Source organism: Euleptes europaea, chromosome 6, assembly GCF_029931775.1.
Source record: "Euleptes europaea isolate rEulEur1 chromosome 6, rEulEur1.hap1, whole genome shotgun sequence".
Classification (NCBI taxonomy): Eukaryota; Metazoa; Chordata; class Lepidosauria; order Squamata; family Sphaerodactylidae; genus Euleptes; species Euleptes europaea.
In genome coordinates this window covers 39358428-39384707 of record NC_079317.1, presented here as the reverse complement: position 1 = coordinate 39384707, position 26280 = coordinate 39358428, and the positions used below count along the sequence as shown (strand labels likewise).

The 26280-nt window shown below is 41.2% G+C and overlaps 1 protein-coding gene across 1 annotated transcript in view; it reads left to right on the top strand.

The window, feature by feature from the left end:
- Positions 1-1179: 1179 nt before the first annotated feature.
- The window catches only part of PRORP (protein only RNase P catalytic subunit), a 48975-nt gene continuing 23874 nt past the window's right edge, over positions 1180-26280 (top strand). Inside the window, exons 1-4 of the mRNA XM_056850928.1 lie at positions 1180-2171; positions 4675-4722; positions 6278-6410; positions 20859-20966. Of these exons, the coding sequence (XP_056706906.1) occupies positions 1180-2171; positions 4675-4722; positions 6278-6410; positions 20859-20966 (1281 nt within the window). The remainder of the gene's footprint in view (positions 2172-4674; positions 4723-6277; positions 6411-20858; positions 20967-26280) is intronic.

Here is a 26280-nt window from a genome sequence, read left to right as displayed (position 1 = left end):
AAAATATCAATTTATTATGGGTTTATAACTTTTTTCATGGACCTTAATTTAGTTCTCGCGGACCCCTGGGGGTCCACGGACCCCTGGTTGGGAACCAGTGCTCTACAGTCTGAAAAGGTGCTGTCCATTCTACCTCCTATTCTGCCATCTCATTACCACCTTATTCTCCTACACATGTGAACCAAGCCTTATTGGGATATTCTGAGAACCAGAACGGTCAGGTTGCAATATCTCTGTGAGCTTACTCTTTTGACTGTGTTAATTTACATCACTAGTCAGCTTGGTTCTTAGCAGAAACATGGGTCCTTGCAATGACGTTAGGTTAACAAGATCACCTGAGCCAGACTCCATCCTGTAAATGGAAAGCTTTCATTATGATTGAAGGCCACGCAAATGGAGCTTTCTCCTATGCCAATGAATTGCAAGGATGAAAGCACTCATGCACTCTTGCGCACAAGACTCTAAGCAACAACAAGGATAGCGTCACATGAAATTTACAGTATTTTGGAATGAAGGTGAAAATCAAGTCAGGGATGTGTTCCATAGACCATAGGGAGGGGTAACATAAAATGTACCCCTCTCTGCATTGTACTAAAGTTAGCAATAGATGAACAGCTTCTCGTTCATTTTATTTAAATGTTAGCAGTCAGAGATCAAAGGCAATTGCATTATACTTCTTAGCAGCTTAAGTTTTGGACTAAGTGAGCAGAAAGTTACCTACCTACCCCTAGGACTCTGAAATCTTGTTTTGTTGCACCCTGGACAAGAAGAATTTCTCAGCTTGCTGAAATGATGTGTGTGTATAAATATGTGTATGTAAAATCTTATGTTGCTTCGGAAGTGTTAATTCATTGTTTTGCTTTTCTCTAGCCTGACCTGACTTGAATGAATATTTCACATTGCTGTACTTTTTACTGCAGTGTGCATTTATGACAGATGAAAGAACATCAATAGATTTTCTTCAACCTTCAGGGAAGAGGTGTTCCATTTTAAAGTGGTTCTATTGAGACTTTTATTCTGACAAAATTAATGAAACAGCTAAGTTTGCTGGTGACTTCTATCCCCTCTTGTCCCAAGTTTTGATGAGACTTTCAGTGTTCTTTTGTACTGCAAATGACACTTGTTCTTGGGTTATTCCCTTAGAAATCTTTCTTGCAATTTTAACTTTTTTTTGGCATCATGGCACTCTTATGCCAAACAAGCAACTGGGTATTACAGATTTCATTGAAAACGTATCAAATGTTCTACCCCACTCTGCATCTTCGCAAGTTACCAACTGTCTTTGGGTGCTTAATTTGTACAACGTCCTCTCAGTCTGCAAAACCCATGGATCCCAAAGCAATTTGTAAGGGGTCTCCCAAGTTAAACTCTAGAGAAAAAGAGGATGACATAAGACAGAGCAGAGCTGGGAAAGATTATTTCTCTCCCCGTCCTTTCAACGTGTTTGCTGCTGGAGCTTCCAAAAAGAGATCAACATCTCAAGACATTCTTAAAGATGTAAAGAAACCCATTTCTTCTAAAAGGACAATTCTCTGTCCTCCTGAAAAACCTTTGAGTGTGGAGGAATGGGCAAAGATGATCGGAGAATTTGGAACAATTAGAAAGTTTGAAGAGGTAATGTTAGAGCAAATGATTGCTCACCACAGCCCCATAGATGTGGCTAAGTCCTTGCTTGTTGCAGTTGCTGATCGAGAGGGGGATATTGGGTATGGTCTCTTGGTGAAATACTTGGCTCTGTGTGTCTCTCAGAAGCAGGTGGAGGAGATATATGATATCCATGACATCATGAAAACCAGATTTAAAACTTTAGAAACATCAGCTTATAGTCTCCTGATCAGAGGCCTGAGTGGTTCTCAACGCTGGAAGGAGGCATTGTCCTTGCTGGAGGAGATTAAAAAAGTCATGACCCCTTCAAGAGGAAACTATGGGGATTGCATCAAGGGGGCCCTTATTAACCAAGACATAAATCTAGCATGTGAACTTTTTAATGAGATGATAGCAAAGAATTTGGTGCCATATTTGGATACCATACAGGCTTTCTTTGACATTGGCAAAAGTGTGAGGGATGACCAGTGGGAAACCAAACTCATTCACATCCTCTCCTACTTAAGAGATAATCAAGTGTATCCTGGAGAAGCGCTAATGCAGAGCATCAACCAGTGGTTTGAAAGGTAAATATATTTATTTTTTTCTGCTTATTTATAGCCTGCCTTTCTTACTGTGACTCAAGGTGGATTACAGAGTATGGAAAGAGGGGGGAAGCGTAATCATACAACATAGGACACAGTGAACAATGTAATAGGACTAGGAGTAGAAGAAGAAGAGTTTTTATATCCTGCTTTTCTCTACCATAAGGAGTCTCAAAGCAGCTTACAATTGCCTTCCCCACCCTGCACAACAGGCACCTTGTAAGGTAGGTGGGGCTGAGAGAGTTCTGAGAGAACTGTGACTGGCCCAAGATCACCCAGCAGGCTTCAGGTGGAGGAGTGGGGAATCAAACCTAAATAAACCTGAATGACAACATGAGCAACAATGTGAACGTACAGTATCAGATATACAATGAAAAAATGCAATGGGACAAGGAATACAAAATTGAATGACAGTACGAACAACTAACTGCCCAGTCCAGCGTAATGCGAGCAGTGTAGAATGTGGGATTGCAGAGGTACCAGGCAATGAGTACTCACTCCCTACTTCCATATGAATGGGCCCATCTGAACTGTATATCTAGTACTGGTTAAGATGGTTCAGACTGATTTTTGTCTGAAGGATATTTACAGTCATAGAGACTTCAGCATATTGAGTGTTATAAACAACTTGTTAACCTCTAATTTTGTTTGCTGTTGGTAAGAAATAATCATGACAGGCCACTTGGTTAGCCTCACTTTCTGTCTGTATGCCTGGCGCAGAGCATATCAAAGTATTGTCTCTGATTCTCCAAGTGTGAGACAAGGTTACCTATAGAGATGTGAGCAGTCACTAGTGAGAGAGGGGAGCTCTTTTCTGGCTCTCAGCTTGTTGGGAGGGATTGCCATGACTGCCACCCTGAGGGTTATTCTTCTTCCCTTGGGTCCCATCACCTCTTCAATATGAAGAATGCTGTAAGGCTCAGCCACTGGGTGTATCTTAACAGTGCCATCCTAAGCAGAGTTACACCCTGGTATAATTTTAGGATTGCAGTGTAAATCTTTTTCATAGAGCTTACTGACACATTAGTGTAGAATAAGTAACTTCCAAGCCATGTTGAAATGCTCCCAACCTTGAGCCAAAAGGAAAGTCAGGGTATAAATATTTTTGAAACTACTATATTTTTAAAGGGGATGCTGAACAAAAAGATCACCTGAAGTGCATACTGATCTTGCAGAAAGTACATAGTGCTGACTGCTATTACCGAAATATATGATGTGTGTCAGAACTAGGCTTGTCAAGTGCCTGCTTCAGGTGGGCAGTCTCCCAGAGAAGGGTTCTCCCGCCTGCCCTTGCCTCTTGGGCTGGAAGGAGAAACAGTGGGGGGAGGAAATGATGTTGGGCTTCGTGCTGACATAACATCCGGATTTTCAGATGTCAGCAGACACTCTAGAAATTCTTTGGTAATACCATAGTGTTCCTAGCGCATCAAGTCAACATGCTGATATAACATCAGTTTTTGCTTGGATGTTACATTGGCACATAGCCTGACATCAGTTCTGCCCCTTGCCCTGCCTCCAAAGCTGCTGGGCTGTTGCAGAACATCTGTGTTAGAATGTACCATCCTTAAAATATATTAAAGTAAAGGTGCAAGCACCGGGTCATTACTGACCCATGAGGTGATGTCACATCCCGACGTTTACTAGGCAGACTATGTTTTTACGGGGTGGTTTGTCATTGCCTTCCCCAGTGGTCTACCTTTACCCTCAGCAAGCGGCGTACTCATTTTACCAACCTCGGAAGGATGGAAGGGTTAGTCAATCTTGAGCCGGCTACCTGAAACCAACTTCCGTCGGGATCGAACTCAGGTCGTGAGCAGAGCTTTTGACTGTAGTACTGCAGCTTATCACTGTGCCACTGGACTCCCTATTATAATGTATTACATTAAAGTAATTCTTATATTTGCATTTGTAATACTGAATAAGGAAAGTTCCCTCAAATAAGGAACAGGTGATAAGCTTAAAGTAAAATCCCACTGAGCTCAGTGGGCATTATTCTCAAGTAGGCGTGCACAGCACTGGTTGTCCTATAAAAAGTTATTCCATGGATTTTGTCCTTGTTTTTGGATTTTGCTTGGACCGATAATGGTTGCACAATGTTTCTACATAGGATTGCAGCCATGCATCTTGATTTTGAAAGCCAGTGTCGTAGTATAGTGTGACTCCAACTTGGACCGGAGAAAACTGCCCACTCGGCAATGCAGTTCACTGGCTGATTTTGGGGGGCCCTCTCTGACTTACCCTACAGGGTGGTTGTGAGTCAAAAATTGTGAGTGGGGGGAGGAGGTCATATATGTTTGAATTCCTTGGAGGAAAGGATATATATATACTAAACCAAATAAAACCGAAGCACATTTAGTCAAATGTCCCATGATGTCCAAAGGGCCCTACTCCGAGGGAAATGCATAAGAATTGCAGCCTTAACGTTATTATTTTCCTTTTGATTAGTTGTTATACTAGATTTTAATTTTTGTGCAATTTTTTGTAGTCTTCCTGGAGAGAACTGGAAAGGAAACTTAACTACCATAAACAATAGGTAAATATATTCCTTGTTTTAAACCTCTACCTAATATTTTGCTCTTAAATACTTTGCTTTTAAGAGCCAGAAGGAAAGGTTCATGGCCATGGCTTCAGACTTATCTTAGGCATGTCATTTTTCTGACTAATTAGACGCAGGTAAAGTCTGAGATTTGTTTTGGGGAACTAGTAACTGTTCCAGTCTACCCTATAGTAGATTCAAACAGGATTTTTTCAAGATCTATAACCACCAAAATAAGATTCTGAGTGATTAAAATTATTTTATAAAATACTTCTTGAATGTTGTGGGCATTCCTGCTAAATTCAAGGTATGATGGTACACACACTTTTTTGGAATCCATAATACACATTGTGCGAACTGGTGATGAATCTCCCATCATACACATACCTGGCGTGCATCCTCATATTAGTGGTATTTTTGACAGGAACCCCATTTTTCAAGTTGTCCATTATTACCAGCATTGAGTTTAGGCTTCTGGTCTGTTATCAGGTCATGCATCCATTCTTTTGAAATATTACTGTAGTATGGTAGTTCATTTAAAAATATGGTCTTCAAAACATAGTATCATCACCATGGTAATATGTCTAATATTAATATAGTCCTTATAATTAGCTTCATTTTACCTTTGTTTCGCCAGCAGCTGTGGCCGGCATCTTCAGAGGAGTAACACTGAAAGACAGTGGAGACACTGTCCTTCAGTGTTACTCCTCTGAAGATGCCGGCCACAGCTCCTGGCGAAATGTCAGGAAAGAAAATACCAAGACCATGGTTACACAGTCCGGATAACCTACGAGAACCAACAATTTAGTGTCGGGCCACATTACTGGCCTTTTGGTGGTAGGGAAAGTGAAGACTAGGAGAACCCAACATCCAAGAGGAGTTTACCAGCAATCCGCTCTTTGTGAAAACTAGGCCTCAGGTATGGAAAGATGTAAGAAGAATGGGAGAATAAAGCCATGTTTTGCAAGCGGGAAGAACCAGAGCACATAAAATGTGAAGGACTGCTGATATGCGCATCTGATTTAGTAACTGGAAACTAAGCACCTACCTCATAGTGTTCATATGCCCTATTGATGGACCTCCAGAGGAACTGGTTGACCACTGTGTGAGTCAGGATGCTAGACTTGATGGACCACTGGTCTGATCCAGCAGGGCTCTTATGTTATGCTGTTCCAAGTATACTTACTAGATGAGGAGTCCCCTGAACTTTGTACTGCTTACTTCTGAGCAAAAAACTTAAGATCAAACATTTTGCATTTGTAAATGTGTTTCAAGATAACATGACCTTGGTTAATTGACTGTAATCTTGGAAGTTTGGAGAAAACAGCAGTGAATCAATGAAAAGTATATGGCTCTGTTCATTTTTCTTAAATCCTTAGAACTTTTAGAACTTTAATTTTATATACTCTGTTCTTTTAGAGACCTTATCTATCAGGCAATGCTCTCAGTAGATGTTTTTTGGCTATCTTTTCCTGAAATTAAATTTGACCTTCTGATATTTTATGATCATCTGATAGGTTCACTGATTTCTATGGTTCTATTGATGTTACAGTGGACAGTGCCGTTCTTGTAATCAGTACTTGGAAGATATTAATCTGAGCCCTGAAGAATACAACATTCTCAAGGAAAAAATAATAAAGGATGTGATCCAAGGGAGAGATGCATTTAGGAAAACAACCCCCCAGGTGAGTTGCGAAGAGCAGGTATGCATGCTGATCTATTTATTTGCAAGGATGTCTTTACCTATCACACTGTTGCAATATTGTTGCCACTCTGGCATAATATCATGGCTTATAATGTTGATCCACCCCACCCTAAACTATGTTTTCAGTTCTAGATTGGAGGGCAAATGTAAACCAGAGTTTGCCATTTTAGATATAATAATGGCAAACTGGTTTGCCATGGAACGGTAAAGGAAGGAATCACAGCCAGCATTCATTTGTGTAATACAAAACCATGATCTGACATTCTGTATGAACTGAACCACTGAGTTCCTCAGATTTATTGCCTTGCAGTATCCAAATGGTCTTTTGTCGGAGTTAATAATTTGAACCATTAGTAGTTTTGTTTGGAGCTGAAAAGAATGGCCGCTAGGTGGTGCTGATGTATCTCAGATATGATGTTAATGACAGCTAGCCCTGACCAAATCAAAGAGTCTAATCCTATCCCAAAATAATAAGTATTGTAATTTAATGTAACCTTTGGGTGAAAGCATCTTTTTCAGAAGTTTGGCCAAAGTAGTGTTATAAAGGCATTGCTATTTGTAAATTCTTCAACAGACACCATTACAGTTTATGTTGATACTAAAAATAGGAGTCCTTATATAATCTGATATTTCAAACATTGCATATCTAATTCTGAATGTGTAGATTAAAAAGCATAGACTAAAAAGAAAAAGGGGAGATGTTTCTACAAACTTGAATGAACAGACTTGCAGAAAAACTCCAGAAGTTATTAAAACAAAATGAAGAAGCAATGTGTGTACCTGCACCTTAAAAAAATGCCAAGCAAGATCTCTGTTAGCATTAGGAGACTTACAACTGGACATTAAAAAAAAAATGTAAAATGCAGCTGGGGAAGTGGCAGTTGTCTCTTTCCATATGTCCCTGTGCACCAACTACAGTAATCAGGCAGCCATCTGTTGGCTGTCCTATCACTGAGGATGGACCGTCTGGCATCAGTCATAGCCCAGGCCTTTTCCATCGTGGCTCTAGCTCTGTGAAATGATGACGGGCCCCCTCTGAGAGGGCTCTGCAAGGCTTGCTTGTTTGCCAGGTCTTTTGAGGGGGGGGGGAAGATTGGGGGCTTCTTATTTTATTCTGGGTTTCACTAGAAATGTTTTTAACTATTACTGTAAGCCACCTTGAACCACAAGGAAAGGCAGAATATAAATATTTTAATAAATACATAAAACGGGAAAGGTGGAGGAAGCGGCAGCAGTTGTGATGAAGGAGAAGGAAGTTGTGGTGGGAGGGGAGTGAACAAGAGAAGAAGAAGCAGGGTCCAGGGAGGGGATAGCATTTCCTTCTGCATCTCTTTCATTATATGTACCATGTGTATATGTATTTGTTGTTTAAACAAATTTGTTGCTTAAACAAACTAGCGTGGTGTAGTGGTTAAGAGCAGTGGACTCTAATCTGGAGAACCGGGTGCGATTCCCCACTCTTCCACATGAGCAGTGGACTCTGGTGAACTGGGTTTGTTTCCCCACTCCTACACATGAAGCCAGCTGAGTGACCTTGGTCCAGTCACAGTTCTCTTCGAGCTCTCTCAGCCTCACCTACCTCACAAGGTGTCTGTTGTGGGGAGAGGAAGGGAGGGTGATTGTAATCCTGGTTGCTTCTCCTTTAAAAATGTAGAGAAAGTCAGCATGTAAACTGTTGGCAGTTCAAGACTACTCATAGCAAGTAGATTGCTGTAATCTAAGTGACAGCCAGGTGACTGTTGGTGTCACATGACTGCTCAGTGACTTGGCAGTAAATCTGGGCAGAACTGGTTTGTGCAAGTTAGTCCTGGCTACTGGGCCGCTTACTGTTGATTGGCTGCTGGACAGAGCCAGATATGTATATAGTCTGTATAATACTTGTACAGTTGTGGTGTTGTGAATTGGAGATGCTAGGCGGAGCATGCTGTCACTGGAAATAAAAAATAGCACTGATTTATACGTGCTGAGTCTGCTGTGTTCACTTGGAGCTGAGTTGACTTGAACTTTTCACACCCGCCATCAACTCTTCTTCTAAACCAGCTATACTAGTTTAGTATAATGGCTAAAAAGTGCAAGCTGAAATTCCTGGTTCAAATGTTTCCTTTTTCATGCACTTGTAAGTTGGCTGTAGGCAAGCAATTATTCCCTGATTAAGCTCTCAATTTTAAATATCAGGACAATCTCATAACAGCTGACCTTACAAGGCTTTTATATATGCATTGCTGGCATGATGTATGTGAAATGACTTGAACACTTGAGATGCACTGTATAAATAATGTATATTTTCTGTTTCCGTGAATGTTCTGCTCTTCAGTGAGAATGTATTTATTTATGAAAGTATTTATACCCCGCCTTTCCTCTTGACTCAGAATGCCACGGATATTGTGCTGTTCAGTCAGAATGCCCAAGATTCTTAGCGGCATACTCAGTGAACAACTGCTCATCAGGATGGGTCAGTTTGCATTTGAAACTCATGCCTTTTCAATGAGCTCTTGCACATGAGGAACAAACAGAGGGAGCAAAGAGGTGTTGAGGCTTTGAGAAAGAGGAGAGCGTCCCTTTGTACGTGTTGGCTACTAGTGGGCAAGGGGGATTGGCCAACCTTAGAATTTCTACCTCTAAAGCAGGGGTGTCGAACTCAGTTGTTATGTGGGCTGGATATGACATAAATGTCACTTGGTCGGGCTGGGCCATGCCTCGCCAGCCCAGATCAAGAGGCGGGGGGGCTGCCTCGGCTAGCTTGTGGGATGTATAAGAGCTCTCAAGGGGCCGAACTGGCCCCCGGGCCTTATGTTTGACACCCCTGCTCTAAAGCATTCATGGCTGAAAGCTGCAAACACACTTTTTGAACAAGTCTGAAAGCAGTGTGCAGTGGACTAAGTGAATTACTACTTCACACGACACATGGTGCATGATGTAGTAATGGCTACTGGCTTTACAAAGGGATTCAATAATGTCACAGAATGGAGAGAATAAACCTATATACAGCTATTAGCATGATAGCTAAATGGAACCTCCATGTTGACCAAGAACACCAGTTGTGTGGGGGGTACATGTCAGGATTTTAAAAAATCTGTCTTCTGTTATAGCTTCCCAGTAGCACCTGATTGGAATGTTGTTGCAAACTAATTGACCCTCTGATCTAATTCAGTAGTGCTCTTCTAGCTAGACTGTGTAAGAAGAGCCCTACTGGATCAGACCAGTGCTGCATCTAGTCCAGCATCCTGTCTCACACAGCGACCAACCAGTTGCCCTGGAGGACCAGCAAACAGGACCTAGAGGCCAAGGCCTTCCGCTGATGCTGCCTCCTAGAATTAGTATTTAGGGGTTTACTGCTTTTGAATATGGATTCCTCATCATGGCTAGTAGCTGTTGATGGACCTCTTCTCCGTGAACCTGCCTAGCACCCTAAGAAAGAGCTGGGTAAATAGCCTTCTGGATTATCCTATGCATTTTAAGAATTGCATGTTATTAGAATTGTTTTAGCATTGTAAGCAAAGCTGGAGCTTTTCAAGAAGGAATTTGTGAGCGACTCTATTAGCGTTCGTTTTTGCGGCTGCTGCATGATAAGGACAATCTGATCAGCGATAAATCCAGTGAGTAAGGCATCTTTTCCGTTAAGTTTGTTCATTTTTAGCATTCGACTGTGTCTTGCACAGAACGGCTTGTCATCCATCCCCTTACGTGTTGCAGATACTCAGCTGGTGGCATTTCAGTTGGACCTGGGAAGACAGCCGTGCTGGTAGGTTCTCATAGAATAGAATTGTAGAGTTGAAAGGGACCGCAAGGGTCATCTAGTCCAACCCCCTGCACAATGCAGGAAATTCACAACTACCTCCCCCACACACACCCAGTGACCCTTACTCCATGCTCAGAAGATGCCCAAGATGCCCTTCCTCTCATGATCTGCCTAAGTTCATAGAATCAGCAGTGCTGACAGATGGCCATCTGGCCTCTGCTTAAAAACCTCCAGGGAAAGAGCACTTACCACCTCCCGAGGAAGCCTGTTCCACTGAGGAACAGCTCTGTTAGAGTGGTGTTTGTTCTAATTTCTGTTGACTCCATGGGAAGAGCAGTGTTTACTTTTCCGAGAAAGTGAAACGTTTGTTCTTATGACAGCATGAGTACGTACAGTGCTCTTTGCTGAGAGGTCTTCCTGATTACTTGGTATTTTGGCTACTGGGGGAATTTCAGGAAAATGCCACTCAAGATGACTGACATTTTGCTGCTTGTACTAAATTTTGATTGCTGGTCCCTTTGTTAAGAGTGAGTGTACATGCTTACAGTAGAAATGCTGGAACCATTCATATTTAAAGAAGCCATGCAGAGGAATACTATTAATGTATTAACTCATTACGTCTGTGATTGAAAGGAACTCCTATTTCTATTGAGGACAGACAAAAGAAGTTACTACTTCACACAACACATGTGACAGAATGCCTGTGAATGGTTAAGAGTTTTGTCAATGGCTCAGTGGAGCCTCCGCCTTCAGAGGCATTGTACCTTTAAATACCAGTTGCTGGGGACAACAAGAGGGGGAAGGCTTTAGCTTCTGTGTGCCTTGCTTTTTAGACTGCCCAGGGTACCTGGATGGCTATACTAGAAAACAGGATGCTGGACTTAATAGTCCTTGGGTCTGATTCAGCAGTATTTTTCATATGTTACAAAAGTAAACAGAAGTCTTAAAGGCTAACAAAATCTTATTCCAGCATTTTATATATTTCATTATAATTTGTTTAAGCTTTCAGGAAATAAAATGTAGTTAATCTTTAAGGTACCACAAGATTCCTGTATGTTTGCTGCAACAGGCTGTACATGGTTGGTTATCCCTCTGGAATTCACGCATAGCAGTAAGAACTGCTCTTTCAGTTGTCTTAGGTAAAGCCACTGGATATCCCTGGGCTTCAGTATATGCCCAGTTTTGTAGAAATAGAGGCAAGCAGGGTGTTAAAAAAAAAAAAAAAAACTAACATGTAATACCCACTTGGCTAATCTGCATTTGTGATCAAGTGGATGTACATGTGCCCTTTCTAAGCCACAGTGACTCATTTTTAAAAATATGCTTTGCATTCCCCTTGCTATTTGTTTGCACTGTGAACTAAGCAAGGTATCATTTTTTACTCGTATGTGAGACAGAAACGAAGTTTAAATGAATGGCTGTTGGTATGAATGGATTCCCTCCTTTTGTGGCACTAGGTGCTTTTTTTAATGAAGTACTAGTGGGAATATAATGCTGCTATAAAGAGTGTTATTAACCTATAGAATAACTGCTATATTTTTTAGTTAGGGCAAATTAAATTTGAGCACACAAGAACAACTAAAGTGTTGTAAATTTCTAAACAATTACCATAGATGGGCTTCCTTGTTGCAAGGAACCTAATTCTGCTAGCAAAATTTGCTGGAACAAATAAGCTTCAGTCAAAAGTCCTGGTGCAGTTCTTCAGTGCAGTTCTACAGTCTTACAAATCACAGGCATCCCTCTTACAGCTTGCTAGAATCATTCAGCAGGCCATGTCCATCTCAGTAAGCTAGATTATGTCCTGAAGTGGTACCCTAGGCCAGCCATGAAGAGGCCAGCATGTGTGTAGCTAAACCAGATCATATCGTTAATCCTGGGTCTAGCTACACTGATCTAGTACTCCCTCCCTTTTCCTCTCTTCTGCATGAAATCGGGCCACTTTTAACATTCTGTATATAACAAGAGGAGGAAGGCTTTCATGCCTTGTTGGTGGATTTCCCAGAAGCATTTGTATAGCTACTGAGGGAAACAGGATACTGGACTAAATGAATCCTTGGGCTGAAATGTAATCAGAGAACTTTGTCTGTGCTGGGCTATGGTATTAGCTGCTGCATTATCTTTTCTGTCAGCCCAGCCCCATAGGTACAGGGGCACTTGGGAGAAGAATGCCCCCAGAAATAAGACATGTCCCACCTCTGAATTCCCAAGTTTCAATTTTTTTTGGAGAAAATAAGCCTCTAGCTCTTTTAGTTGCAGAGGTATGAGGGGAAATGTGCAAGCAGTTTTTCTCTTGGTTTCCTGGGGAGGAATGGGGGAAGAGCAGCTGCAAGCTGGCAGGAGCTGAGTTAATGAACTCCTTCCTGACCAAATGCATTCTCTTTTATGCTGTCCCATCCCATGAACCTTTTTTGCTGCTTTCCTTTTTGTTTCTGCCCTCTTTATTATGCAGAGGGACAAGTGGGGAGAAAATTAGACTGAGATCTGTACTGTTTTGGGGCTGTTCGCTCTGTTTGCAGTGGGGAATTTTCCTCAAGAGTGTGCAAGAGTATGGGGGTGGAGTAAAAAAAGAATCCCATTTCGCTCAACTGGTATCTGATTTTATTCATTAACTGTGAACCACCTTCCTATAACTTGCCTATGTCAATGAATATCATGTCCCTGAGCATGTGTAGAATGCCTTTGGCTTACTAGTGAAATCACTTTCAAGCCCCTGTCTTCCCCTTTCCCAAACATTTTTGGATTAGGGCTAAAAGACTGAAGAGGCATGATACTGGGGCAGGTTTTAACTCCAGAACCTTTCACAACAGAAAAAGTAGTACCTTACTACAGAAAGCCAAACTGTGGGCTAAATTGGCGAGCTCCTCTATAGATAAATGGCTTTTGCACTTGATTATTAAATTACGTGAAAACACAAACCTCCGCATAAGATTTAGCTGTGAGGAAAATCTGTCTAACTCTACTCCATCTCACAAAGGCGTTAGACAGGGATGTCTCCTTGCCCCTTTCTCATTTAACATTTATATAAATTCTCTTATAACATGTCTGCAAAATGTAGATGTACATGCCCCAAAATTGGCTGAGGGGGCGAAAAGTGCCAATTCTAATGTATGCAGATGACACAGTTCTCCACTCACAGACTAGAGTGTGTTTAATTCAAGCAGTAGAAGCTTTGAGCCAACATTGCTATGTTGAACACCTAATTATGCAAAAACAAAAATGCACTTCAATAACAAATATTAAAAGTTTAATTGGAAAATTAGTGGGAATCATATTGAATAAGATGAAAATGTTAAATATTTGGGAGTGGTATTTCAATACAACTGAAAAAGCTATGGCACATACTCGATTTACCACTCTTAATGCTCAAAGAAGTGTCAATGCTATTCTTTGATTGTTTTAGAACTAAAGGTGCAGGCCACATTCCAGCAGCAATCAAACTTTATTCGATTAAATCTTTAGCTCAACTTGTTAATGGGGCCCAATTAGGTATGGTTACCAACTGTAAGGCACTGGAGAAGGTCCAATCGGGCTTCCTTAGAGCTCTACTTAAAGTGCCTAAATGCATGCCTAATGCTGTGCTCAGACAGGAGGCCGGTTTGTGCAAGGTAGAGACAAAAATTTGGCTAACTACCATCAGTTACTGGCTGAGAATTCATTTAAATCATAACGGCCTACTCCCTCTGCTACTTGTTGCAGTCCCATACCCAAAATGGTCTTCCAGAATAATAAATAATATATGGTCAGATTAGACCAGGAATATCTCCTGGAAATGGGTTTGAGGAAAGGGAAATCATTGGTCCATCAACGTCTATTGGATATTGAAAGCCAAAACAAGCTATCATTACTACCAAAGTTGAAAGCATGTTCAAGATTTGCTGCAACCCCTTATCTATCGACTATTACTCATACCAAATACAGATGGGCTTTCTCCAGAGCTCGCTTTGACGCTATACCTTCTGCTGTTTTAGATGGAAGGTTTCAACATTTGCCTATTCAGCAAAGGTGCTGCCCATGTTCACCCAATGCAGTTGAATCAATTTTGCATATAGCACTGCATTGTGAATTGTACTCTGATGTTAGAACAAGTACTGTTTCCCCTCTGTTTACTCGGTTTAAGCATCTGCACTACTTTTGAGGTTTATGGAGTTAGACCTGATTAAATGCTTACTTGAAGGAGGCTTCAGTATCTTATGTAATGGCAAAATTTTGTTATCTGGCTATTAAGAGAATCGCTCTACAAGAAAGGTGGTGGGTTAATGATTATACATATATAGGTTCACACAATTTATAGCAGATACATAATTATCCTTAGACTTTTAACTAATCAGGGTCTGTATTTAGCTCATGATTGTATACAATTTTATTGTGGAAGATTGATTGTATTTTATAATTGTGCTGGTCTTTGATCATAACAGTAAATATTATTACATAAAGCCAAATGACTGTGTGGGGGGCATAGTGCCTAGACAGGCCTAAATTCCCATTACCTCTCACTATGGGGGGGGGGAGTCTTTGGGAGGCTCTAAATAAATCTGCACCAAGCATAATCAGTTCTCTGAATGCCAGGACTGGAAACACTGCACATCCACAGAGTACTTCCCCTCACTACACAGTAACAACAAACATTTAACTAGATGGTATTAGCATGTAATATTTAGATTGAAGGCACTGGTTTGCAGGCAGATGTAACTTGGGAATCTCCCATTTTAGTAACTGAGGCACTGATCAATAGCTTTCTCCCAGCTTTCCCAACACAGTTTTGAATCCTGCCTCGTAACATCTCTTGAGAGAAGAATGTAGGTACATTGTTTATTTAAATGAAAGGACTCATAGTAGGACCATCAGAAAATCACTTTTCCCCAGATAGCTCACGGTATTCCCTGTTGCAGAGAGGTGGTTTCTTCTAAAACGTCTGTGTGCGGCCTTCTGATAACTAAAGCACTTGTAAATTGTAGACGGAACTCAGTAAATGGTATGAAAAGCTCAAATACATTTTGCATTTAGCATGTAGCAAATTTCCATGTGGTTTTTATTTTTTAAACTGGTAAATAGCCCCAAGGACTTAGTGGGTTTATGATGACTCCCCCCCCCCCCCGCCCAGCATAGTGGTTTGTGTGCCCAAGGCACAAAGCCTTTTTGCTTAAAAGAAGACTGTTTAACATAACATTGCATGACGAGGCATAAAAACCCCGTTAAAGACACATTTTAAAATGTTGCTCCCTTTTCAGCCATGCCTTCCAGAATCTCTTGGAGGTTGTTGGGCCATACTGTTTTTATCTTCCTTCTTGGAAAGGCTGGCTAAAACCTGCATCTCATCATCTCAGAATCCATTTGGCCCTACGTATGTCTGCAGGCTTTGAAATGTCAGGTCTCTGGAGGTATAGAAATTTGAGGTGTGTTTTGATTCTTGGCATAAACACTTGGTACATGCTCCTAAATATTTGGAAATATTTTTCCAACCTTGAATGCCTAGGCTGCTGATAGAAACATGTGATTAAAACCAGATGTAAAGTTCTCTTCCTTGCAAATCTTGGATGCCTAGCACCTTCGTGGCCAGTTTGCGAATTTGATATCAGCATAGCTTTGAGCAGTAGAAGTTGCCTCCTGGTGGCAGAACAGGCATTTCCTGCTGTGCATCTTCCTTGGTTTCAGGATTAGATTTGTTTCTTCATCTAATAGGGATGTAACCTGGAGACTTCCCGAAACCTTGTAAAAAGCAACCATCCTGTTTTACTTTTCCAGTGGGCCTTTGTTCCTGCTGTTCCTAAACACAAAATAGTAGGAATAGATAGGTGGGTAAGGGGGCTCTGAGGACAGCAAGATGCACAGCTTCTCCACTGTGTATTCTCATGCTCCCTCAGAGATCTTGAAGGCCAGGCAGATTGTTTAGGTTGAGACCCAGAAAACCCTATTTATCCCTGATTCATTTGGGTTTTTATCTACTGCTGCAAGTTAAGGCAGTGACACCTACCTATTTCCATTGACCTTTATTAAACTATTAGTTAAACCCTGTTACCAATATCTGTCATTGCTAGAAGGAAATAATGGAATGAATTTGAATGTAATGGTACCTAATTATTGCCTTCCAGCAATTTGTTAGTTAGCCAAAGGGGTGCAGTGGCAGTTTAATGAATCATTAAATCACTTCCCTCTGGTTTCCTTGTTAGGATCAAACACCAGTGTCTTGGTATCTTGTTTTAATCATTGCTCACTGATTAGTATTGGGAGAGGTGGAGGGATTTAGCATCAAAAGAACAGCTTCTTGCTTCTGAAGGAGCTGACAAAATATTTGTAGCAAGAGACAGGACCTCAAGAGTCCCCCTCTAGAACAGCGGTTCCCAAACTTTTTGAGTCAGGGAGCACTTTTCAGGAGAGAAATTCCTCACGGACCACTAATTTTCACCAAGTACCTATATACTAAACTGAATGACGGTAGTATTTATTTTCCCCAGTCTCTTCACGGAGCACATTTTGGGAACTGCTGCTCTAGAAGAAGAAGAGAGTTTTTATATGCCGACTTTCTCCACCACTTAAGGAAGAATCAAACTGGCTTAAAATCACCTTCCCTTCCCCTCCCCACAACAGACACCCTGTGAGGTAGATGGGGCTGAGAGTGTGACTAGCCCAAGGTCACCCAGCTGGCTTCATTTCAATTTCAATACCTTTATTGACATACCATCAAGCAGTCGATTAAATAAAACCAACCCTCTAAACATCATTTAACCTCCGCCTCTTAACAATTTGATAGCTCGCTTCATGTGTAGGAGTGGGGAAACCAATCCTGTTCACCAGATTAGCATCTGCCGCTCATGTGGAGGAGTGGAGAATAAAACCTGGTTCTCCAGATCAGAGTCTACCGCTCCAAATGACTGCTCTTATCTACTATACCATGCTGGCTCTCCATAGCATTAAAAGAGGAAAAACATTCTCATATACCGTGTCAACATTTCATCTCCAGTTTGTGTAAAGAAGTATTGGATGTAACTGTATGCTTGATGTCACTGTGCAAACGGAGTGAAAATTATCCTTTTTATTATTATGCTCCTCTGACCAAAGTTCTTGAGCAAAGTGAAAAAATGAAAACAAGATAAAATACAAAACAGTAAACATTAAAACACAGCATGGCAAATTAAAACCCATCTTTGTAACAGCACAGACTTGTAGTCACAAGTGCTGGCAATTTCGCAACAGAACATGTTATTTCTGGATTGGTGTCTGCTGGCAAAAAAAGAGATCAAACAAGATTTGGCAGGCAGCTGATATTTACTCAGGATAGGTGTAATGAGTGAAAATTATCAAGTAAGTGGAACATCTACAGTGACGTACTAAGCTGAGTTACCTGCTTCTAAGACCATTGCCTTAGAAGGGTGCAACTCTGTGTAGGATGCCACTGCAAGTAATCTACGGTTTTCAGGTGCCATTAGGGGTAATGATGATTAAGCACTTTTCCTGACAGCTGCATCTCAGCCACTCTGAGCTGCAGCTACCACCTTTCTGCATTCTGCCAGTTTCCTTTTAATCTTCTTTCCTGCTCTTTGCCCTTCCTGCAACTTTCTTTTTGTCCCATATAAGTCCCTTCCAGGTTTTCTCTCATGCTTTCATGCAACAAAGGGGGTTTCATCTAAATTTGGGGAAGAACTTCCTAACAGAGTTGTGTTCGACACTGGAACAGTCTCCTTTGTGAGGGATATTATACCTGTAGTTCTGGCATTGGCTGGTTCCTTTAGGCAGTTCCTTGTTCAGAACAAACAATGGTTCAGGCTGAGGCCTAGAAAAGATGGAATTTTCTCTTACTGAAAGTTCAAGTCAAGCTGCTTGTGGCTTCAGAGATAAGGGAGACAGGAAAACCCAGGTGCAGTTCACACCACTGAGCATAACAGCTTCAAGGGCACAGAAGCCTGGGAGGATATATTCCATCTTGTTAGCACCTGAGCTCATGGAACCTGCTGCAGAATGTTTGGTTTAATTGGCAAACTCCTCTGGTTGGTTCATCTGGCTAGCAACATGTTTCATTGGTCAAGTGACATTATTGGTCATACATTTGATTGGTTAACTAGAATCAGGCCAACGCAGGTCATTGAGCATGTAGCTAAGATCTTTCATTCTAGTTTTGTGTTGGCCCAGTGTTTGCCTTGAGCCTTATGTCTTACCCTGTGTCAGGATTACAATTGACTCTGTGACTTGTCTTGATCTTGGTGCATCATACTGACCGGAAACCCTGTCTTGAACTCTGGACTTTGAAACTGGGATGGACTCAGATCTTTTGGTAACATCTGGATGGTGAACCAATGCATGTAAAAGTGCTTAGACTTTTAAACGGTAAAGGTAGTCCTCTGTTAAAGTTGTAATTTCATATCTCCAGGCACCACATAGAGTTTGCAACCCTATTTCCCACAGCTATAGAAATTAGAGCAGGGCCCAGTCAGATGACCCATGCCCAGGGGAGAATCTAGGCTTATGAGTTCTGGAGTGCTGTCACCTTTTCTTAATGAAAAGTCTTATAGAAGTGATACTAAGGGGGAAATCCTAACAAGAAAAGGAGATTGTTGTTTACTTTCTCAAATATACAATGGCAAAACGAGTTAACTATTATGAAGGGAGGGACTCATCTTTTGTGTTTGTGATACTTGTACAAGACTCTTGTGTGAACTTATCTGCAGCAAGTCACAGCAGGTTCGCTCAAACAAACACAAAATGTCTGGTTCTGCTTTCTTTTGATGCTACAAGAAATGCCATGAGTAATTAGAGGGGTTTGGTTATACTTATGAGTTGAAAGGGTTCATTTCAGGAGATGTACCTTAAACTGCAATAACCCGCACAATGCATTTTGCTTAACAAAATACCGGGGAGTTCCCCGAGTAATATTTGCTTATGGGGACTTGTATCTAAGAACTGCGTTGAAAATAAGGTTTTGAGACGTAATGCGGGGTAGATGATTCACATCAGTGACTAATGTCAAAAATTAGAACAAAGTGCGGCCTATCAAGTATTGATAAGATTATGTTTCTAACCAATTACTCTATGGGGTCCACGTTTGGATCCAAGCTCTCACCTTGGATGTTGACTGCAGTTTGACCTTCTTTTTGTGACGAATATTGGGTTTGCCCAATATGATTAATCTCTACACTCTTTGCAAAGAGCTTGGCCTTCATCTTCTGTCCACAAGAGCTTGGATTGCCACCGTTAAGCTGTGGCTTCGTATCCACTTCCGATCTGACCCATTCACCTTATTGTACGACATGCTAAGAGATCCCTATGTCTCCCTATGGTACCAGCACATTCGGCTGAAAATTCCTTAGGGATTAGTTTAGACTCTCTAAATAATTGTGGTGAGTCCCAAATTCTCTTTACTATCCGGCAAAGAATTAGGGACATTGAGGAACAGATTATAAATGCAGGCTCCAATATGACATGTCCCCCCTGTTTTCATGAATTGTCGACCTATGTCTCCGGAGGAGCTCCTTACATTCAAAACATCACCAATCCCCTCCATCGGTGGGCTTTTATGCTCGCCAGACTGAATGTCTTCCCCTCGGCAGTTCTCCCCGGGAGATTCCATAATATCCCGTTTAGAGACAGACTATGCAAATTCTGTCTTCTCGAACCTGATTCCATAACTCATATTTTACTGCTCTACCCCTTTTTTCTAGTCTAAGAAATCGTTTCATAGACCCAATTATTATGAATTTTCCTGGCCCAGCGAAGAGGACTACCCAACTCTTATTAGCTGATAAGTGCCCCAACTCGACTGAAGCAGTCGCCGAATATTTGGCAAAAATTTTAATTATGGATCTTTGTATTGACAAGTAATAGCTTTGCCAAGTGTATGTGTTACTTTAGTGTTTACAATGAATTTAACTACTGTATTATACTGAACTCGATAAGTACTGTATTACCCTAATCTGCTTCTTTTATGCCATTAAAGGTTTTGATATTGATTGACATTGATTGATTGATAAGATTATGAAAGCAGCATATTCTCAAGATGGTGACTTTGCATTTATGGTAAAAAAAAAAACCTAGGTAGTTTATGTTGTCACTTTAAACTGCTAGTCCAGTTTTGGTGCTGTTAATCTGCACTTATCCCAGTTAATGTGAAAGCAGAATTTAACCCCCTCTACTTGTCTATATGGAAGAGCCCCGTGGCGCAGAGTGGTAAAGCTGCAGTACTGCAGTCAGTAGCTCTGCTCACAACCTCCTAAAAACTTCTAAGAATGGTCCCTCTCTACCACCTCAGGGAGTCTGTTCCAGCTAGGGTTGCCAGGTCCCTCTCGGCAACCAGCAAGGGGGGTTTGGGGCAGAGCCTGAGGAGGGCGAGGTTTGGGGAGGGGAGGGACTTCAGTGCCATAGAGTCCAATTGCCAAAGGCGGCCATTTTCTCCAGGTGAAGTAATCTCTATCGGCTGGAGATCAGTTGTAACAGCAGGAGATTACCAGCTATTACCTGGAGGTTGGCAACCCTAGTTCCAGCATCATTGCCATATGGAACAGAACCTTGTGTGTGTATGAAAAAGATGGAACTGAGGGGCTTTCCATGCTGAATGCAGTAGCCACTATCAATGTTTGTTCTTGCATCATGTGGGCATGGAATATACAGCTCTGGTAAAACAGAATGAAAGCAAGAAAATTTGGTGAGCCAGTTGTGTTGTTTGTTGCATTTTCTTCATTATTTTAAAACTTTTTTTTCTAGGAACTTGAAGAATTTCAGACCTTTGTGAACAAGTGTCCTCCTTTTGATATTGTGATAGATGGCCTTAATGTTGCCAAAGTTTCCCACAGACAAAATTCCTCTCAAACTGTAAGTGCTGTTTTACTGTTTCTAAGAAAGTGTGTGTTTCTATAATGTATATATGTGTGTATATGTATATTTTACTACTACATGAGTGTGAAAATGAATGCAGACTGAAGCTGAAGATAGAAATCCTATTAAAAGAAGCCTGGGTGAAGCAGCTACTAGCTAATAGTTTTGTAACGATTGTGCATCAGCCTCTCCTATTTGGAAATATGACTTTTTTAGGACTTCCAGTCTACCATGTGTACATCCCAATAATGTGATTCTCCCACCTTGCTTAGTTTTGCCAGATCAATCATCATGTGTGTAGCAAATCTACTAGCATGTCGCTGTGCCTGCGATATCTATGAGCCCACATTTCATTCATGTGGCCCCACTGTGTACAGATTCTCTTTGTGGGGCTGCATTGGCCATGAGAGGGAGACATACAGTGCAGTCCTAATCAGAGTTACACCGTTCTCAATTCATTGAAGTCATAGAAGGGTGTAACTCTGCATAGGACTGAACTGATAATCATGGCAGTAGTTGGAAGGAGCCTTCTTAACTATGAAGTCTTGTAAAAATGAAGATATGTTTTGTTTTGACTCATTGAAAGGATGTCAGGGGAAGAAAAAGTTCTCCTAATCTGAGACTGCAAATCATGCAGGCAGTTTAACACGACATCCTGTTCAGCTTCTAAATATTTCATGTTTTGAACTTAAAAGCCTACGATGAAGAGGGCTGTAATTCCAAAATGGGGAGGGGGAACCCTGTTCGCAACATTGGGGAGAAAGTAAAAAGCAATGGTTGGTTTTTATAGTATAAAATGGCATCCATTCCAAATTGTCAAAGAAATTAGAGTAAAAGTTGTAGGGAATAATGGTTTGCATCTAAATATATCAAAACATGAGATAAAACGGTGTTGTTTTGAGAACAGAACATAGGGTACATTCATAGAATGTTTGAGTAATTAGTTTAGAATATGAGGGTACTTTCCAAAATTATGAAGTAAAACAGGAAGTGTACAAATTGTTCTCTTGTGTGTACAAGCCAAAGGAAAGGTTTCATATCCAAGGTCTCGTGCACCAGATTCTGCATGCTTCTCTCTTGCTTAAAGACAAATTTCTGAAAGGCCAGCCTCATACATAAACACAGTAACGGGGCAGGCTGAGGCTGTGGCCAGCCATACCTGATTCTACACCAGCAGGGTGTGTTGTCCTGCCTGAATTGCAGGAAGCTCTGCTGTGCCAGCCAGGCAAAACAAAGGCTAGGCTTCCAGCACTCATGCAACCACAAAGGGCCCCATAGTGCAGGGGCCAGGGCTGCACTACTCTGCGCCTCTTGTTCCTGAAGAGAGGATTTTGAGTAAGACCACAGCTTCTCAGTAGTGTAGGTCTCAGACCCTGTGGGTTCTAGTAGAATCCCCAAGATCTTTGGTGAGTTGATGCACACTGTGCGGTCCTTTAACAAATGGGTCATGTCTCACAACTGGATTGCCACTCATCCTAAGCAATATTGCTGCTTCCATTTTTAATTTAATTTTAAATGAGATGCTGGTTGTGGGGGGAGGGAGAAAGAAAGCAGGCAGACAGACAGACTGAGCCTATCAATGCTGTCTGTTTGCCTGTTCTCTGAGGACCTTGCTGTACATTATGGTTATTTATGCATGGTTGCGTTACCCTCCTTTATTCCCTGTTTCAGCCAGGATCAAATTTTTCAGTATGCATGTTACCTCATTCCTTGGCAGCTCAACGCTGTTTCAACGCAAAACAAACCTGGCTTTTCCCATTCCTCTTCTGGCCCGAATTAAACCGTTCATCCTGGCTCATTCTGGGAAGACAGGAGCAGGGAAAATGGCTTCCATGTGGGCTGGACCAGGAAAACCCAATCTTTCCTGCTTATATAGCACCTATAAAAATTTGCAGCAAAGGAAGTTTGGGAAAGACCAGAGAAAAGTTGGGGGAAACCCAATAGGTGCTCAAATACACCATGATGTTATTGGGAAGCTGGAAAAAACCCACATTTCCCAACAGCATTGAAACCAGGGAGAATAACCCATATGAAAAAATTCTTAGATGCCTCACTGGCATCTTTGGAAGAGAGTTAAATTCTGTTGAAACAAATGAGTGGACAATCATGTTACTTGGTGAGTTAATAGGATTTTCCTGTTAATGTACCAACACTTTTCTATCCTTTTAGTAGTTTTCCCTTACTACCTGCTATATTTTTTTTGAAGTCTTTGTTATTCTTTATAAGACTTTGTAGTATTCTAATACAAAGAATTTCCACATAAAGCTTTGAATGTATTTAAATATACCTTTTAAATCACAGTTGGTTCATTCTTTTCCCTAATATAGTATTTTAGTTCAGATATTTGTAACTATTGAAACATACTAGGGTTACTTTTAAATTTTTGTTTATTAAATATGTCAAAATAAATATTAAAAATGACATCATTTAGCACATTTCTTTTGACATTGAGGGCATGCATTAGAAATTTTCCAAGAAAAATTGGAGAACTTTCCAAAACTTTCTCAGTATATTTTCCCCACCCGTATCGCTGGTTTCAGAACTTGCCATTGTCAGCCAAATTGTCAGGAAGGGGAGTTCCTGCCATTTCCCAATTTTCCATAGAAAACCTACTTTGTTTGAGCCACATTTGTCTCTTCCACTCTCCTCCTTTAGCAGATTAAAACATGTAAATCCCCACCTTGGAAAAATTTCCCTAAGTGTCTCTGCAATTACCCTTTTTCTTTCCATAAGCGCTTCCATTTTTGGCCTATACCAATAGTCTACCTTCTAATCTGCTCACACTGCAAGATGCGAGTGGATTGAGCATGATCCCACAATTCTTTGCTTAGGTAAGAGCACAAAAGAATAGGAAAGGAAGTCCCTGGTTTTGATGGTATGGGAACAGCCCCTTATCATTTGGCTGATCCACATGCCTCCATTCCATTGATATTGCAGGAATAGTGTGGGATGTTCCAGGAGGAAGCAAATCCAATATTACTCCAGTGACATATGACTCAGGCCTAAGTAACAGGAATATCCCGTGCTGGATGTCTCTGAAATAAGGCATAACTACCACTGGGGTCTAGTTTAACTTCTACAGTAATACTGTAGTTGCAAAACAAAGGCAGCAGTGCAGCAGGGGTAGTGCAGACCCTCTCTTTCTTAATACCTGTGTAATCTTGCCTGTTGTATGCTGTAGTTAGTGCAAGTTGAACCAGAGTGAATAATAGCCCTGTTCAAGGAACTCTTTACATGCAATGTTCTTGCAGTGCAGTGAACACACATGATGCTGCCTTATACTGAATCACACCTATAAAAGCAATACTTTTTGTCTCTATAGTGGAAAGTCTTTTTAATTTATTTATTGGTGTTTTGCTTACTATGTACTTTTTAATCTTTCTCAGACTAAAAGGATATGAATGGTTCCCCATACCTCTTTCTCATAAGATAAAAAATTGGATTACAGAAGTCCAAGTAAGGTGAATTCCTAATTGGGCAATAATACATACTTTCCCTACATCCCAATTACTTAATTGCCTTGTAGTGTTGAGAGTTGTCAGGAAATTTGCCTTACAATATACAAGGGAGAGGGAGAAAATGGCAAAAATGCAGGAAGTGGTCAAACTGATTGTATTCTAATTCCTATTGTATTTTGAAATTTAGGAAAATTAGATGTGTCACTTTAAGGTGTCCCCAGGCAACTTGCATCCTTGCAGCTAGCATGTAGACAGGCAGTATTTAGAAGTCATAATACAGGGAACAGCATATGAGCTATGTCAGAGGTCCCCAAACTACTTTTTCATCCAATGGGCACCTTTGGAATTCTGATATAGCATGGTAGGTGCAGCCACAAAATGGTTGCCACAAAATGGCTTCCATAGGAGGCAGAGCCAGCTACAAAATGGCTGCAGCAGCTTACCTTCAGACACAGTGAAGATCCTTGTGTTGTGGTGGAAGCTGCTGCTAAAGCAACACTTTTAAAAATCTGCACATGACCACACCTACATTCTAAAAACATTGGTGGGCACCAGGAAAAGTGTGGGTGGGCGCCACAGTACCCATAGGCACCATGTTGGGGGACACCTAAGCTATGTGTTTGAACAACCTTTTTTGTTAAGCATTAGCATTATTGATGGTCACCAAGTTATTCCTTTAAGAAACAGAGATGGAAACTGTTCTAACTAAATGTCTAACCAGATTTCGGTGGTTGATAAGATAACGCACTTAATTAAAAGCCTGGGTAAAAATATGTGTTCTAGCCTGGTGGCTAAAAAAAAGGTAACTAGATGCCGGGTGAGCCTAAACGGGGAGGGCATTCTAAAGGCAAAGTATCACCCCAGAAAATTCCATGTCTGCCTCATCTCTGAAGGTGGGGGCATTGAGAGCAGGGCTTGAGAGGCAGATATTAACTGGCGGGCTAGATAGGCACTCAGAAGAAAGTGGCTGAGGTACATCATAAAAGAAGGCCTTGGCCACACCTTCTGTTGTTTTCACTGATAAAGCTCAAACCACTGTGACTGACCTTATCTATTTAAACCTGGGTCTTCACCAATCATCCATAAAACAGCACAGGCCATAGCTTGGACACTCCTGCCCGGAGGAGGAGTTTCAAGGCTGTCCCTTGATGTTGTTTCTTCTTTAAGGACAGCAAAACTTTCTCTGTACTTTATAGACCACATTTTTAATGACTGGAATAAAACAGAATTGCCTCAGTTGCTCAATGTGTATCCACTGTTGTTGGGGCAACCACAATTTGTTGTCACTTGTTTGCACAAGTAGTGTTCCTGGTTTCTGTGTGGGGAATCCTACCCCAAAAGTGATTCATGCTGCATCACATTATTGCTTCTTCTGAGATGAGACATTTTCTCTCCCTTTCTGTTTCTTAATCTTAATCCTTAACCAGTTCTTTCGGAATGCTTTTCTCCCACACAGTGTCACCTTTCGCCTAATAATGATAAGCATAAGACTGAACTGTATTTTACAGTTTTGAAGCTCTGATTGCAGAAACTAGTTAAGTAATTCCTAACGAGTGTTTTCCACTGCTCCAAAAAAAAAGAGAGTTCATTTTGGTTTCACTTATTTGCTCACTATGTTGCTGTTCACAGACGTTTCTTTCAAGGGGTGGAAATAATTACACTTAAAGGTGAGATTAAATATTTGCAGATTTGGGTAGCCCTTAACGTCATCTGGAGAATAGGGCCAGAGGCATGTAAAGTTATGGGCTTCTTCCCTACTATCTTTGTCTTCCGGTGGGAATTCAGATGTCCATTGTGGAACTCCCTGGCCCAGGATGTGGTGATGGCTGCCAGCTTGGAGGGCTTTAAGAGGG